We start from the raw sequence: 17,462 nt of genomic DNA on the forward strand, positions 1-17,462 counted from the left end.
CTTGTAGGTTCTTTTATTGTTTATATGTTTTCTCTGTAACGTATTTACCTGTAGAATAAATATGCTTGCCCAGAAAGGGCTGTGTTGTAACTTAACTCTGTTATACTGTTAATAGCCACTGAGGAGAAGGCAGTCTGACTTGCTGGGGAATTCAGTGTTGGCAGGGAATTGTGCAGCCTGGAATTACCTTGGTCAGGAGGAAGAGAGATGAATGTCTCTGCCTAAGAGGGGTTACAGCTGGGGAGGTAGAAGCCTCACAGTAGATGCCCTTGCTGGACCATGGAGGGGATGTACAGGTGCAGTTACTCTGAACTGTGACAGTGTTATCTAGTGTTTAGAGAATGAAATTGGAAACCGTGACTCCTAGGTTCTGTTCCTGGATCTGCCACAGACTTGCTTGCTGTGTGACTTCGATAACACACTTGACTGCTTTCTGACTTGGTTCTTTCATGTAAAATGAGTGTTTCAGTGCTTACCTAGTATACCTCCCAGCTCTGCTATGGAGTTTTGATGAATGACTATAAGGTGCTGTATCCAGTAAGTGGTGATTAATCCAAGGGTCATTTCTGACAGTGGATTCCTAATGCAGGCATGTTACTTGGAGGCTGACAGGTAAACCATTTACTCTAATTCTAGAAGGCCTAACCACCAAGAACAGTTTCATATTTTCATACTGTCACTCAACTGAAGGTTGGGCTGATGGGAGGCCATGGTATGAATGGGGGCGGGGGGGAATAAACTTAGAAAGAAAAGGTGAGAAAAAAATCTAAAGAAATCAGGGCAGATGCAGGAAGTTTTTTGTGTTGTGTATACAATTGGGAGACATTCAAAGTAACACAATTTAGACAAATTCCAGCTGGAAAAGAGAGAATGGGTGAAAACAATTACACAATTGCAACAATTCTTAATTTGGTACTGCTATGAGATTGCCCAGTTGCTCCAAAATACAAAAATGTGTGGGCTGTTGGGAAGATGACACAGAAGAATAGTTTTTAGCAGGGATTAGTGCTTATGAGATACATCATTCCAAATGTCAGACGGCTATGGAATTTGCCATAACAGATCAAACCACTGTCTCAGACAGTCATCTGGATATTTCAAATGAAGTTGAAACCCCTCTTAATGCACCTAACTGAAAACCCAGAGATCTACACTTTAAAACTATGAGAGTTTGAGAGGCTGATGAAGATGTCTCATAGAGCTCATTATGCTTTCAAAAGCATGTCGTCTCCCAAGAAAGATTTTGGTCTTCCAACACTATTGTTATTAAATCAAAGTAGTACTGATATTATTATATCCTATTATAATATGGAAGTTGGATTGATAGAGTGAATGGATTTGATATTGGCAGAGCCATCCTTATATTTTTGGGAGGTCATAACTCATGCTATCTCTTACAATGCATAATTTTAGTCATTTTCTCTATCTGCAGGAGCAAGAAGATTGTTTTTGATGGTTGTGATGGGGTGGGACTCACCCACTGGAGCATCTCCTACTGGATGTCCCAGGAATCAGCTTTGCTAGCCAGTGTGCCCTCTTCTGGTGGCATCTTGCAACCATCACTTTTGCTCCAGGGACCCACATCACTCCCAGGACCGCAGTGTCCTCTTCATAACACAGCCCTATGCCTGTACTGCACTCTGTGCTCCCCCCCTTCCAGGGAATGTCACAGTCCCTTAGTCCAGCCACTTCCTCAGTGGCGAGTGGTGGTACCCAGACCCATCCGCTATTCTGGGTCCTGGCCCAGGGACCCTGTAGATGGCCGCTGCTTGCAGTACCCCCTCCGACTCCTCAGTAGATTTCCCTGGGCCACTTCCCCACAGCCCCAGAATTCTCTTTGCCCTTGTCTCAGGGCCTCAGCCTACAAATCCCTGCAACCCATCAGGAGCTGCCTTTAGTTCCCAGGATCTCTGCCTGCAGCATTGCTCTGTTCAGGGTGCTTGCTGCCTTAAGCCTGCAAGGCAGCTAGTCCACCTCCCTCCTCAAGCTCCAGGGAATAACTAAAGCTGCTCAGCCCTGAGGCTGCAGCCCTTCTTATATGGGCCAGCCCAGCCCTGATTGGCTGTTCCTCGCAGCCTCTCTCTGATTGGCCACCTCCTGCGCAGTCTCCCAAGGGCTCTATTAACCCCTTCGAGCCCAGTTTGGGGCAGGCATCCCATCACAATGGTATTTCAGATCATGCAAGTGAATCTGTGCAAATAGACCCCTGTGCTTATACAAAGCCTCCTTGAAGTCAATAGATGAAGTCAAGACATATAATCTGAAATGACTTTGATGGGGTTCCATGCAAACACAGGAGTATGCCTACACTGGCAATGTTGGGGTCATAAGTGAGCAAAATAATTCCTCTCTGGAAGTGAAATGTTCCTTCTAATGTGTCTTTTGTGATCTACAGTATGAAATGAGTGATTTCCTAGATGACTGACTTGAAAGCATGTTTAACTGACCAAACCTTGAGAATAGACAGGCTGATGCTTATTGATGATAACCATGATATATGCCTGTGCCTTCAAGTACATTGTAATTAATGAAGTACTTTACCATGTTTTACTAGTGTGATCCAAAACTATTCAACTTGCACTGTGTCTCAAGAGAAGCAGAACTGAATGGATGGTAGAGACATCAGTTTGACAAATTACATCAGAATACTGTGCAAGTTGGGTTGCAATCCATCTATTTGCTTGTTTTTAGCGTGTATCTGGCACCCTCCTTCCTGAAGGATCCCAAAGTGCTTTACAGACAGTAGTGCTGTTATTCATGATGTTTCTATTTCTAAGTACATACAGTTCTCCTAGGAGACAGACCTAGATTATGTTCCCAGCTCTGCCTCTGAATTGCTTATTAGCTTAATTTATTCGTAGCTCACTTTCCTTATTGGTAAACTGGAGATTATACTTACCTTCCTTTGTAGTTTCCCAATTCTCTTGTCTTGAAAATTCTATTTAGAGAGGAATATTGAAGCATGGAGGAAATCCAAAAGTCCATTGTCTGTGATCCTTGCATAGTCCATTTCCTATGGATATATTTTTGGGCTACCTAAACAGTAAGTTATTCCCTTCATACATGAAAAGAACCCATTACAATTTAGGCCCCAATCCTGCAAACACTTACATATGTCATTATTATACTACCATGAGTAGTCCCATGGGACTAAAGTTAACATGTGCATAAGTGTTTGAGGCTTTAGATTGTAAGCTCTTTAGAGCAGGGACCATATTTTGTACAGTGTGTGGTTGTACAGTGCCTAGCACAATGGGGCCTGATCCACAACTGGGACTCCTAGGCATTACTGCAATACAAATAATACATAATTACAAAATTCCTGAAGTATAAATACATAGAGAATTGTTAACTTCATTGCAAAACTTCCTAACCGAGGAGTTTGTTAAACAATGTGTCTTTTTCAAGGTTAATGTATTTATTGACTACCTCTCATACCCTTACTGAAGCTAAAAAGAACCAACTTCCAGCACGTTTGAGCAGGTATGAAATTGCATCTTCATGGAGGGTTCTGTTCTTAGAGTGGTTCAAAAGAGCCGCTGCTACACCTCCCCCGGATCCGTATGTAGTGTTAGAAATGCCTCTGTTATAGCCACAAGTGATAGACCAAAAGAAGAGGGAACTGTTGCCAGGACCTCTCTATGCTATCAGATCTGCTGGTGGATAATCCTAGGGATTATAAAAAAAAAAAAAATAAAGCTATGCAGACCACTGTGGAATGGAGCAGAGCAGAAGGAAAAATTAAAATAAAACCAATGAATTTCATAGCTAAGCAGAATTTGTGGGAGATATTCCTTCACCAGGTAACTTTTTGGAAAAAGTTGGGAACTAAGTAAAACTTTCAGCTTTGAGAAGTGTGGAAGGTGTCTGTGTAAAGATGTAGTTCAGATGAGCATGATTAATGGCAAACAGTATATGGGGAAAAAACATACAGAATTCACTAAATAAAGAAATAAGCCTGAGTGTAAATTTGTTCTTAATTTAATTTTGAAAGCTAATTTATATGAAAATAGAACAGTTAAAATTAATTACATATGTAGCCAATAAAACAAATAACACTCAAATCCTAATTAGCACTAAACATTAAAGTCATTAATAAGAAATAAAAGGGAGATATGAATGAAATAATGTTCTGAGGCATGTGCATAAGAGGTCAATATGAAAAGAAATAATAATTAAAAAATAATGTTAATGGGATAAAATGTTTTCATAGGATAATGGTTTCCTGGTGCTAAATAAATACCAAGGTGAAATCCAGGCATCTGACAAAACTAAACATCCAGTTACAGCCAAGGTATTTTAAAGTGGTAGACATTCTCCAGCACTCTCATGGAAGCACATTATTTCTCTTCCACCGAGAAAATGATAAATCTGTACGTTAGTCATTTGGTTTGATGGATATTGTTGCCATAGTTGGACTGTTGTTCATGGCTGTATTATTGATTAGCTGTGTTTGTACAGAACAAATTAGTTATGTGCATGTTAGAATTTGTTGAGGTTTTTTACACTAAATTAAGTTATTTTTTTCTCTCATGTATCAGGTAGCTCTGAAATTAGGAAAGGCTTGAGTTTCCAAGGGGCCTCAATCTAACAATTAAATGTGCACCTCATGCATGCATGGGAGTTTTGCCATTGATTTCAATGGGATCAGGATTTCCCCCCTGGTTTCTATTCCTGGATCTGCTACTGACATGTTGTGTGATCTTTGGCAAGTCATTAACTTTATCTGCCTAACAAATTTATAAATTGTGAAGCACTTTGAGATCCTCAGATGAAAAGTGCTATAAAACTGTCATTGAAAATCTGGGAAGGATAAAGCCTTTATTTAACATCAAAAATGCACAGTAGGTAATTGACATACTTACGAAAATCCTAATATGGTTTTACTTCTCATCACATTAAATAAATTACTTTTATTCTGTGATCTTTTATAGTTTCCTTAATCCAGTTCACAGTGTAACCTTTCATCTTCAATTGATCTTTCATAATTCTTGTGTGCTACTAAAAGTCCAGTATAGATTCTCAAGTGTAAGAGAGCCTTTAAAAAAAAACCCTAACCAAACATATTCATTGATGTCCCAATGTGTGACAGCCTCAATACTGTCTATGGCTTGTAATTTTATACTGGCAGTGAACAAAAGCACTACTGCTCTCTGCTGGCTGAATTGTAGCTGCTTGCATTCATATGCAGGGCTGCTTCTCCTTTGACTACCTGGCTCACGATGGATAAGGACCAATATAGCCCCTCTTTTCCTTTTAATTTAAGTAATAAAACATGAATCACAGAACACCCAAGTGGAAGTCATTCACAAAATACTTAATCTTTATTAAAAATAATAAAGCTAGAGTCTCTCTCATCCCATTTGTACACATTGTTTGTGATAACTAACTTGTTTGCTACTGGAATGACTCACTGCAAAGCATATCTAACAATAGAGGCCTGAGATCTACCCCTATTGTTGAGAGTGCAGCCAGAGATGTACTACACTACCATGATTCATTTACAAATATATAGCATTTGTTATGCTGCACTTATCTATTGGCATATCAGATCAAGTCCCCTGCCTCTGGCAATCGCCAGTAATGTGCAATAGCCTGTACTGGTGGGAGCTAACGCTGGAGTTCAATTTGTAGTTGCTCCTCTGCACCTCTTGTTCTAAAGCACTACAAATCCATATATGTTGTATAGCAATTATTTGACCTACCAGTGAAATGGCAGCTTTCTAACATCTCAAGCAACCCACACAACTTAGCACAGAAAAAAGAAGGGGGAATTTAGGTAGCAGAGTGTAATAATCTATCTTTCAATTTGGCCAAGAATTGTAATATCCACAAATAGGGAGGACCTCTGTGTTACATCTCATGTGAAAGATAGCACAGTGCCTTCTAACCTCATGCAGGGCCACTAATTCTGTAGTAACTCAGGGTGACATCCACTGAATTGTCAACAGGAAGCATTTAAAGTATGGCTTGGAAAGTCACCCATCCAAGTACAGAGCAAATCCAGCCTTAGTGTGTAGAGTGACAGGCACGGGCAGCATAACTTCTGCTGGCAGCCTGAGTGGGGCTGTGAGCTTTGTGCGACCCTTTCCAGCTGTACCTATTTGCAGGCCCCTTTCAGCTTTTTTACACTCAGTCCTTGGCTCTGTGACAGGGCCATAAAAGGTGGACTACAAGCCATCAGGAACAGTATCCCCGATAATGTCACGGCAAACCTGGTGGCTGAACTTTGCGACTTTGTCCTCACCCACAACTATTTCACATTTGGGGACTCATAGACTCATAGACAATATATACCTTCAAGTCAGTGGCACTGCTATGGGTACCCGCATGGCCCCACAGTATGCCAACATTTTTATGGTTGACTTAGAACAACGCTTCCTTAACTCTCGTCCCCTAATACCCCTACTCTACTTGTGCTACATTGATGACATCATCATCTGGACCCATGGAAGAAGCCCTTGAGGAATTCCACCATGATTTCAACAATTTCCATCCCACCACCAACCTCAGCCTAGACCAATCCACACAAGTGGTCCATTTCCTTGACACTATAGTGCTAATAAGCGATGGTCACATAAACACCACCCTATACCGGAAACCTACTGACTGCTATACTTACCTACATGCCTCCAGCTTCCATCCAGGACACACCACATGATCCATTGTCTACAGCCAAGCTCTAAGATACAACCGCATTTGCTCCAATCCCTCAGACAGAGACAAACACCTACAAGATCTCTACCAAGCATTCTTAAAATTACAATACCCACCTACTGAAGTGAAAAAACAGATTGACAGAGCCAGAAGAGTACCCAGAAGTCACCTACTACAAGACAGGCCCAACAAAGAAAATAACAGAACGCCACTAGCCGTTACCTTCAGCCCCCAACTAAAACCTCTCCAGCGCATCATCAAAGATCTACAACTTATCCTGAAAGATGATCCCTCACTCTCACAGATCTTGGGAGACAGACCTGTCCTCGCTTACAGACAGCCCCCCAACCTGAAGCAAATACTCACCAGCAACCACAGACCACAGAACAAAAACACTAACCCAGGAACCTATCCTTGCAACAAAGCCCAATGCCAACTCTGTCCACATATCTATTCATAGGACCTAATCACATCAGCCACACCATCAGGGGCTCATTCACCTGCACATCTACCAATGTGATATATGCCATCATGTGCCAGCAATGCCCCTCTGCCATGTACATTGGCCAAACCGGACAGTCTCTAAGCAAAAGAATAGATGGACACAAATCTGACATCAGGAATCATAACATTCAAAAACCAGTAGGAGAACACTTCAACCTCTCTGGCCATTCAGTAACAGATTTAAAAGTGGCAATTTTGCAACAGAAAAGCTTCAAAAACAGACTCCAACGAGAAACTGCTGAACTTGAATTGATATGCAAACTAGATACTATCAATTTAGGCTTAAATAGAGACTGGGAATGGCTGAGCCATTACACACATTGAATCTATTTCCCCCATGTTAAGTATCCTCACAACTTCTTGTCAAACTGTCTTAAATGGGCTAGCTTGATTATCACTATAAAAGTTTTTTTTTTCCTGCTGACAACAGTTCATCTTAATTAGCCTTTTAGAGTTGGTTGGGCAACTCCCACCTGTTCATGTTCTCTGTATGTATATACATGTCCTCACTATATCTTCCATTCTATGCATCCAATGAAGTGGGCTGTAGCCCACGAAAGCTTATGCTCCAATAAATTTGTTAATCTCTAAGGTGCCACAAATACTCCTGTATCAGAGGGGTAGCTGTGTTAGTCTGGATCTGTAAAAAGCAACAGAGAGTCCTGTGGCACCTTTAAGACTAACAGATGTATTGGAGCATAAGCTTTCGTGGGTGAATGCCCACTTCGTCGGATGCATCCGACGAAGTGGGCATTCACCCACGAAAGCTTATGCTCCAATACATCTGTTAGTCTTAAAGGTGCCACAGGACTCTCTGCTGCTTTTTACAGATACTCCTGTTCTTCTTGGGGCAAGAGACTCTTCCACCTCACTTCTCCCTCCCCCTCTCTCCTCCCTCCAGCCCAGCCCCCCTTTCCTAGCTCCTGCCCCCCAGCCCAGGGTCCCCCCGGATGCCCCCCGCATCCTTGCACAGCCAGTGCCGCCCGCTCCGTCCTGGGCCGGGCCACTCCTGTCTCCTCCTCCCGCCCGCGGTGTGGGGCGGCTCCGCTCGGCTCGGCCCCGCCCCTCCCGCGGCGGAGCGCTGGCTGGCAGAAGGCGGCCGGGGGGATGTGAGTAGCTGACGCGATCCAGGCTGGCCCGGGCCTTGTTAGACAGGCGGGGCCACGCCCGGCCCCTCCCGGCGAGGCGGGGGCCTCGCTCCCTGAGTCGGGACAGTGGTTGTGGCGCCGCCGGGAGGGAGGGAGCAGACCCCGGGCCGAGGGAGGGGGCTGCAGCGCTCCAGGCCTGGCTGCACGGCCGAGGCCCCATCAGGGCCCCCATGGTCGCTGTCTCCGCCCCGTAGGCAGGTGGGGTTGGCTCAGAGCCGGTCCTGGCCTGGCTGGCAGGCACTGGCCTGTATCGCCCCGGGGGGCGGAGCCTGACAGGGACCGTCCTTGCAGGTGACGGCAGCGGGATTTGAACGAGCACAGGAGACGACAAGCGCCGGCCTCCTGCCCAACCCTCCCCCTTACCTGTCCCGCCCCAGGGAGACCCTCCCTTACTGCTCCCCTCCCAGCTTCCTCTACACCAGCCTTTCACCCCTTGACCACGCCAAGCATCTTGTTTCTGCAGTACCCGTCGCTCCTGAGTCTCTGTGTTTCCCCTCCCAAGTCAGTTTCCTCCACTTGTCCAACATCAGCCTTTGTTCTCTGACCTGCTTCACGGTAGCTCCACTGTTTTGTACCACAGTCTCCAGCACAGCTCTTGATGGAACAGCCTTTTTGCGTTGCTCTGCTTCATTCATTGGTTATCTATTATTCTAGCTCATCTGACCATCCATCTTTCCTCACATCTCATAATCTCTCTTTCCCTTAGCTGTTATTCTTGGCATTATTTTAATCGATGTAGTCAAGGTGAAATGTGATCAGTTTTAAAAATGAGTTAAAAGTAGTTTCAGGTACTACACCTGCTCCTGAAAATTATGTAATACATTTTTGGTGATTTTCAAGACCATTTATAATACTTTGTAGCACTGGAAATAAACATGCGAACTTAAGGACCCATCCACTTCCTAAAGCTTTAAGTAATTTATGGAGAACCCAAGAGTACCCTTACCAATTTTTGTGGTTTTACAGCAGGATGGACTGATTTCAATCACCATTTTTAATAATGATTTGAAATCAACAAACAGGAAACTTTATTTAAATAATTGATTTTAATCCATTTTTCCATTTGTACTTCTTATTTTCCTGAAGAAAGGTAGAATCTCATTAGTCAATAACCCTTAAAACAAGTTGATGTGCAGCTAAATATAGCTTTTACACTAAATTTGGTACTTCATTTTGCTAAGTAGGAGGATAACCATATCTATACACATTTATTTAAGCAAGGTATATAGCTTAACATACATTTATTCAGATTCTTAATTTTTACCTTTTTATTATGTTAGAAAATGACAAATGATGCATTTATTATTTACTAGGTTAATTTGTTATTTGTGATTTGTGCCAAACTGCAATTGGATGGAAATTGGAATACAATTAAAAAAGCACAAAACCAGCATTTTAAAATTGTTTTTATTAAGTAAACCAAACTGCCTTAAATGTTTTGGATACAGAAGAAAAAAAGTAAGTTATCAAAACATGTTGAAAATAAATAATTTATTAATCGCAGGTATTATCATGGTTAGTAAATTGAACTGATTGTTTCTGGCACTGTGTCCTTCAAGACTTTAGAATTAGTAGATCTCATCCTCTCACACATTGTTTTTATTCATAGATAGGAAGAGGAAATCAAGCTTTTATGCTTTTTAAGCTTCCACTTGGTTTCTTAACTTTGTATGAATTAGTCTTTGAACTAAACTAGTTGAATATACTGAAAAGAAAAATATATTCTTTCTACTACTGTCAAAAGCTGGTTGTAGCACTTCAACAAACTTTGGTTCCAGGTGCTTAGCTTAGTGACTTTCACCAGTTCAGTGATTTGACTTTTTTTAAAATTTCGGCAGCAAGTGTATTGCTTAATATTTTCTTTATTTAATGTACATGATTTTAAAAGAATATAGTAAGTTTAGGCCTTAACATTAGTTTGCCATAATTTCAAATTTAATTTTAAATACTTTTCTTTTAAAAATAAACAATTAATTTAAATTAAAAATCCATTTTAAAAAAATGAATTTTAATCCATCCTGAATTACAATAATATTTTCCTGAGTTTTTGTGTGTGTTTAATTTCTCTCCATTGTTGTGTGAAAAATAACCCACACAGACAAAAGGGAGAACTGACTATAAAAAAGTGGTGTCCGATTCTGGAAAGAACCCCTTCCCCCCAATATTTTTCCTGTTATCTCCAGGAATTGTAGGTATTAATTTTAACTATAGTAGGTAAAATATTTTTAGACTGAGGCATGATTTTAAAAAAATGTTTTTTAATTTTGCAAGAGGTACAGTTTGTATGAAAGACAATAGAACAATCACAACGTGATTCTGTAGTCCTGACTCAGGAAGAATTTCTAATAATCTCTGTGGAAGTTTTGTGTGAATAAAGATTACAGTTTGGACCCTAAATTTCCAATGTGTTTTGTATTTCCATAGAGTTTTAGGTTTGGTTGAGCATCTTTCCTTACTTATATACTTAATGTGTAGGGACAGTACATTTTGACTTGTATTTAGAAACAAAACTTTGAAACTTGAGCCCAGTAAATCAAAATAAACTTTAGATTATGTCAAGTGAAAAACTGGACCTAAGTTTTAAAATTTAAAATGGGTTAGTGTTTAATCAACTTGGAGAAGGGTGGAACAGGTAGAAATGGAACTCAGTTTTGTCAATAATTGAATTTAGTGCTGGAATGAGTTAATGTACATAATCATTTGCATCTTCTTTGTGTGTTTTGATATACTGCTTAATTCAGGTGCTTGGACATGAGTAGGGCCCTACCAAGTTCACAGTCCATTTTGGTCAATTTCATGGCCAGGGGTTTTTAAAATGAGTCAATATCACGTTTTCAGATGTTTACATCTGAAATTTCATGGTGTTGTAATCTGTGGGGGTCCAGACCCAAAAGGCAGTCAGGGTGAGACGGTTGCAAGGCTATTGCAGGGGGGGGTCATGGGATTGCCACGCTTCTGCCCTGCTGCTGGCAGGGCTGTTGCCTTCAGAGGTGGGCAGCCCCAGAGGGAAGCCTGCTGGCCGGGCACTTAGCTCTAAAGCCAGCGCCATGGCCAGCAGCAATGCAGAAGTGAGGGTGGCAGGGTTTTGGGGGGGGTGGGTTACCATATGTTTGGTTTTCCCAGCAGTCTCCCACCCGAGTGGGGGAGATGACAGCTGGAGCCGCAGCCTCCCCGCACGGCTCTCTCAGGCAGAAGTGGCTCCATTCCACTCCCTGCCCGGCTGTCAGGGAAAGTGGCCAAACATGCTGGAGGGGAGGCACAGGGAGAGAAGGACAGAGCCCCTGTCCCCAGCAGGCCAATCCGGGGGGCCCTTAACACCCTCCATACTCCTCTACGCATCGCCTCTGAGATAAGGTTTTGGAACTAATTAATAAACAGTAATAAGTCACCAGGAGCAGATGGTATTCATCCGAGAGTTCTGAAGGAATTCAAATATGAAACTGCAGAACTATTAACTGTGGTATTTGACCTATCACTTAAATCAGCTTCTGTACCAGATGACTGGAGGATAGCTAATGTGATGCCAATTTTTAATAAAGGCTTCAGAGGCGATCCTGGCAATTACAGGCCAGTAAGCCTAACTTCAGTACTAGGCAAATTGGTTGAAACTATAGTAGAGAACAGCATTATCAGACACATAGCTGAAACACAATTTGTTGGGGAAGAGTCAACACGGCTTTTGTAAAAGGTAATCATGGCACACCAATTTATTAGAATTCTTTGAGGGGTCAATAAACATGTAGACAAGGGTGATCCAGTGGATATAGTGTACTTGGACTTTTAGAAAGCCTTTGACAAGGTCCATCACGAAAGGCTCTTAAGCAAAGTTAAGGAGTCATGAGATAAGAGGAAAGGTCCTCTCATGGATCAGTAACTGGTTAAAAGACAGGAAACAATGGGTAGGAATAAATGGTCAGTTTTTAGAATGGAGAGAGGTAAATAGTCGTGTCCCCCAGGGATCTATACTGGGACCAGTGCTGTTCAAGATATTCATAAATGATCTGGAAAAGGGGGGAAACAGGTGGCAAAGTTTGCAGATGATTCAAAATTACCCAAGAGAGTTAAGTCCAGAGCTGACTGCAAAGAGTTACACAGGGATCTCACAAAACTGGGTAATTGGGCAACAAAATGGCAGATGAAATTCAATGTTGATAAATACAAAGTAATGCATATTGGAAAACATAATTCCAACTATACATACAGAATGATGGGGTCCAAATTAGCTATTAATACTCAGAAAAAGAATCTCTGAGTCATTGTGGATAGTTCTCTGAAAACATCTGCTTAATGTGCAATGACAGAAAAACTAATGGAATGTTAGGAACCATTAGGAAAGGGATGGCTAATAAGACAGTAAATATCATAATGCCGCTATATAAGTTCATGGTATGTCCAAACCTTGAATACTGCATGCACTTCTGATTGCCCCATCTGAAAAAAGAAAAATTAGAAAAGGGAAAAGGTACAGAGAAGGGCAACAAAAACGATTAAGGGTATGGAACAGCTTTCGTATGCGGAGAGATTAAAAAGACTGGGACTATTCATTTTATAAAAGAGACAGTGGGGGGATATGTTAGAGGCCTATAAAATCATGAATGGGATGGAGAAAGTGAATAAGGAATTGTTATTTACTCCTTCACATGACACAAGAACCAGGGGTCACCCAATGCAATTAATAGGCAGCAGGTTTAAAATAAAAGGAAGTACTTCTTCACACAATGCAGTCAACCTGTGGAGCTTGTTGGCCAGTGATGTTGTGAAGGCAGAAGCTATAACTGGATTCAAAAATGAATTAGATAAGTTCCTGGAGGATAGGTCCATCAGTTACTATTAGCCAAGATGGTCATGGGTGCAACCCCATGCTCTGGGTGTCCCTGTGTCTCTGACTGTCAGATGTTGGGACTGGATGATGGGATGGATCAGTTGATAATTGCCCTGTTCTGTTTATTCCCTTTGAAGCATCTGGTGTTGGCCACTGTCAGAATACGAGATACTGGGCTGGAAAGACCATTGGTCTGACCCAGTGTGGCCATTCTTATGTTCTCAACAAGCCAGACAATGGCCCCACTGCTTAACATGGGGTGAGGTCATTAGATTTTCCTTTACCAATTGTTAGGAAGAGTGATGGTTCTATTTTTTTTTCCCGTTAAGGCCTCACAGAACTGAGCTGTATCATGAAGTTCCACCAACATGCTGGCCAATTGTATATTCTCCAGACTACAACATCACATTTATGGGATTGGAGAAGCTACATCCGTTTGATGCAGGGAAATGGGGGAAAGTAATCAATTTCTTGAAAGGTAACATAATGACAAGGTTACACTTATTATTCAACTTTTGTTTAAGTAGTGTTAAACTGACACTTGTGCAAAGAAAATGGAACAGAAGTAATTGCATGCAGGCTCTATAAAAATTAACTATAGTTATTGCTAATATAGACAATAGCTGCTCTACATTACTGTCTGTCTTGCTTTTACTTTCTGGGCAAACCATGCTTTTTTCTTTTTAAATACTTTAAATTCTTTGTAATGCTTTAGTGTCTGTGAAACCACAAACTTAAATCTCAGCAAGGTTAACTTGCCCTTAACATTTCTTATGTAAATTGAGGTCCATGCACTTTACACTGTTGACGTTCTTGCAAGTGAGAATTTAAAAACTGAGATTCTATCTGATCTGCTTGGACATTAAAGAAACCGCAGCAGTTTTCTTTAAAGCATGGGTTTGCTCCACTGTCCTTGGCACTTTCTTCCCCACCAATATTTTGCCAAGAACTTTCCACCCCAGTTATGGCTGCATTTCTGTGGTGCTGTGTGTATGTAGAGTGAAACTCACATAATGGTTGTCAGTTTCACTCTGCCATTGGGTTTGAAAAACAGCAGGAAAAATAACTAGTTGGTTAATTTCATTCTGACCCACTGCTGGGCAAAACTATGAGCAACAGCAAAAGTACAGGAGCTGCCTGTATAAAGACTCATGAAGGCAGAAATGCATTAGTAGGTTATTTTCAAATCGTAAAAGCTAGAATCTCTTTAATGGTAGCTTCGCATGCAAAATTCCAATCACTGCAGAAAGTTCCCTACTTTTCAATAACAGAGGATCAAGTGAATTTTTCAGATTCTGCCAAAGTACTTCACAAACTGTATATGGTAGAGAAGATCCCAAATTCATGCCAATAAAACATTTATAACAAACCATATAAACTATTCTGTTTGTGCTACATATTTTAAAGAGAAATTAACGTAAAATTGTTTGAGAATCTTAAACATGTTTGTCTGTTTTCACATTGCATCACCTATGAAGTTAGTACTATGAATCGAACTGTTGGACTCTAACAGGGAACTCTTGTGCTGATTCAGGTGTAGAAGGCAAAGGCCCTATGTTTTTAGAGTACAAAGCATCCTGTTGGTACTCAGTAAATTATTTATCCTCAGAACAGGATGAAAAAGTGCAAGTATACCAGATCTGCTGCATCCACATCTGTTAGAGTTCAATCTCGATACCCATTTAATTTTTAGTCTCTCTGAGATTATCAGAAAGAAGGCCAAATTAATGCCAGTTGACACACGTATTCTGAGAGACTGCCTTTTGACATATACTGTCAAACACTTGTCAGACACAGATGACCCCTATCCACAAAAGACCACTTTACCAACTGACTCTGTTCTGTTTTTCAAACCATAATGATGTAATGAACATTTTGACATTTAATGTACTTAGTGTTCATTGTGGTTACAAATTGATTACTAAATGTTTTCTATCAGTACTAGATTACAAGGTGATGAGAGGGGAAGATAAATTAATAAAAGGTTGTCTTTATACACTGGAAGCAGATGCTGTTTTGCAGTTCCAGTTACTATTTATTTTAAAGCTAATCCTGAAACTAAAACTGCACGATGGCTCCACAATTCTACTGAAATGAATGAAAAAAAAATCTTTCTTATGCATTGTGATCCTTGTAAACATGTAAAATACTTGACTTCCAAGGGGAAGCACTGAGTATGACTGAATGTAACTGGAGCATTTTGATTGCTTCAATCTCTCTTTGGAACAGTATAGCAGAAGAGAGAACATTCCACCCTGACTCTTACCACTAAAAAAGTTTTAATGACTAGCTTGCTGCATTAAATTATATATGGTGTGAATCTAACTTACTCTTGAGATTGCTGATGGAACCTAATATATTTCAAATTAAGTAGCAAATGACATTTCAGGAAGAAGGAGACTAACTGTGGCTTGCATATATCCATTCCTTACTATTTCATAATATTGTTGTGATAATTAATGTTTGTAAAGTGCTTTGAGGTCATCTGATAGAGGCATAAAGATTAGAGTGCTGAGAGGCACTAATATTGCTGTTTACACAGATGAAAAGTTCTGTGCAGAAATGCTGTTGGGAATTTCAAATATAAGAATTAAGGTCAGAGCTTGTAAAACTTCAACACCTTTTCACCCGAGAACTGAGATTACTTGGCCAGGTCAAAAACACCTGTGAAACACATCATGCCCAAGCCAGTGGCCCACCCAGAGCCATGCCTATTGCATTGACATTGCCACATATTAATTCTTCCGTCAATAAAGCAACTCTGCCTCTGCACATGAATTAAATTCTTCCCCTCAGGGGTGCATTAAATGCATTCTGATATTCTCCCCAGTTAATTAATTCTGGGATCTTTCCCAGTCCCCCTCTTCAGTCAATGAATCTTGACTTCCATCCCCTCTATCCCCCAATTAATGAACGCTGGGGCCTTCTGCCTTTGTTGAGCTCCTCTGAGGTTGCTGCCCTTCTGGACACATTGGTGTTTCTTCCAGCTCCTCTTCTTCATGTGGACACCTCTGCTCTTCACTCTCCAGTTCCTCAAGGAAAAACTGATGGCCCCAGATGTAGAGAAAGTAAATAAGGAAAAGTTATTTACTTGTTCCCATAATACAAGAACTAGGGGCCGCCAAATGAAATTAATGAGCAGCAGGTTTAAAACAAATAAAAGGAAGTTCTTCTTCACACAGCGCACAGTCAACTTGTGGAACTCCTTGCCTGAGGAGGTTGTGAAGGCCAGGACTATAACAGTGTTTAAAAGAGAACTGGATAAATTCATGGAGGTTAAGTCTGTTAATGGATATTAGCCAGGATGGGTTAGGAAGGGGTGTCCCTAGCCTCTGTTTGTCAGAGAGTGGAGATGGATGGCAGGAGAAAGATCACCTAATCATTGCCTGTTGGGTTCACTCCCTCTGGGGCACCTGGCATTGGCCACTGTCGGTAGACAGGATACTGGGCTAGATGGACCTTTGGTTTGATCCAGTATGGCCATTCTTATGTTCAGTCTCTTTTCTCCCCTCTCCCATTTCGTAGAAGAGAAGGGGCAGTCTGTTCCCTGTATTCCCTGACTGGAAAACTACTAGAGGCATTTTGGCTATTCTGTTCTGATACTTACTTCTCCCTTCAGGGAAGAAGTTGTTGCCTCCTTGGCCCTGCTCATCTAGGAAAAATTTCTACGTGAGCTGGGTGAATTGGCAAGGTGGGTTTTTCAAGCCTTGGTCAGTAGGAACACAAAAGTTCTACCAGTGCAGACTTTGTTGCAGATATTCTTTTATACTATGCCAGTGGAAACAAAATCCGTCAGATTGCATTCTTTTTGCAGCTGCATTAAGAAGGCTTTTCACAAAGTGTAGTTGCTCAGCAGACACATACTCTGGTACTATATAATATAAACAATTATAGAGACAAGGTAGGTGAGGTAATATCTTTTATTGGGCCAACTTCTGTTGGTGAGAGAGACAAGCTTTCGAGCTTACACAGAGCTCTTCAGGTCTGGGAAGAGCTCTGTGTAAGCTGGAAAGCTTGTCTCTCTCAGCAACAAAAGTTGGTCCAATAAAAGATATTAATTCACCCACCATGTCTCTCTAATATCCTGGGACCCACATGGCTACAGCAACACTGCATAAACAATTATGTGATGATCACTGGTGTTATACTTTTAACAGTTGATCACCATAGATAAAGCATGCATAACTGTTCTCCACTATGGGTGTTGCTTAGTCATCCCTGATGCACTGAAATGAAGTTTGGTATACCGTCCAGCAAATGTATCCACATATGTTCCTGCTTGCGTTAAAAATATCACACACACACACACATATATATATATATATATATAT

At 41.2% G+C, this 17,462-nt stretch overlaps 1 protein-coding gene across 1 annotated transcript in view; it reads left to right on the forward strand.

Annotated features, from left to right (window-relative positions):
* The first annotated feature begins 13,527 nt into the window (after positions 1-13,527).
* HDAC11 (histone deacetylase 11) overlaps positions 13,528-17,462 on the forward strand; it is a 59,485-nt gene continuing 55,550 nt past the window's right edge. Inside the window, exons 1-2 of the mRNA XM_065408498.1 lie at positions 13,528-13,609; positions 16,751-16,822. Of these exons, the coding sequence (XP_065264570.1) occupies positions 13,543-13,609; positions 16,751-16,822 (139 nt within the window). The 5' untranslated portion in view covers positions 13,528-13,542. The remainder of the gene's footprint in view (positions 13,610-16,750; positions 16,823-17,462) is intronic.

The sequence above is a fragment of the Emys orbicularis genome, chromosome 7 (genome assembly GCF_028017835.1).
Source record: "Emys orbicularis isolate rEmyOrb1 chromosome 7, rEmyOrb1.hap1, whole genome shotgun sequence".
Lineage (NCBI taxonomy): Eukaryota > Metazoa > Chordata > Testudines > Emydidae > Emys > Emys orbicularis.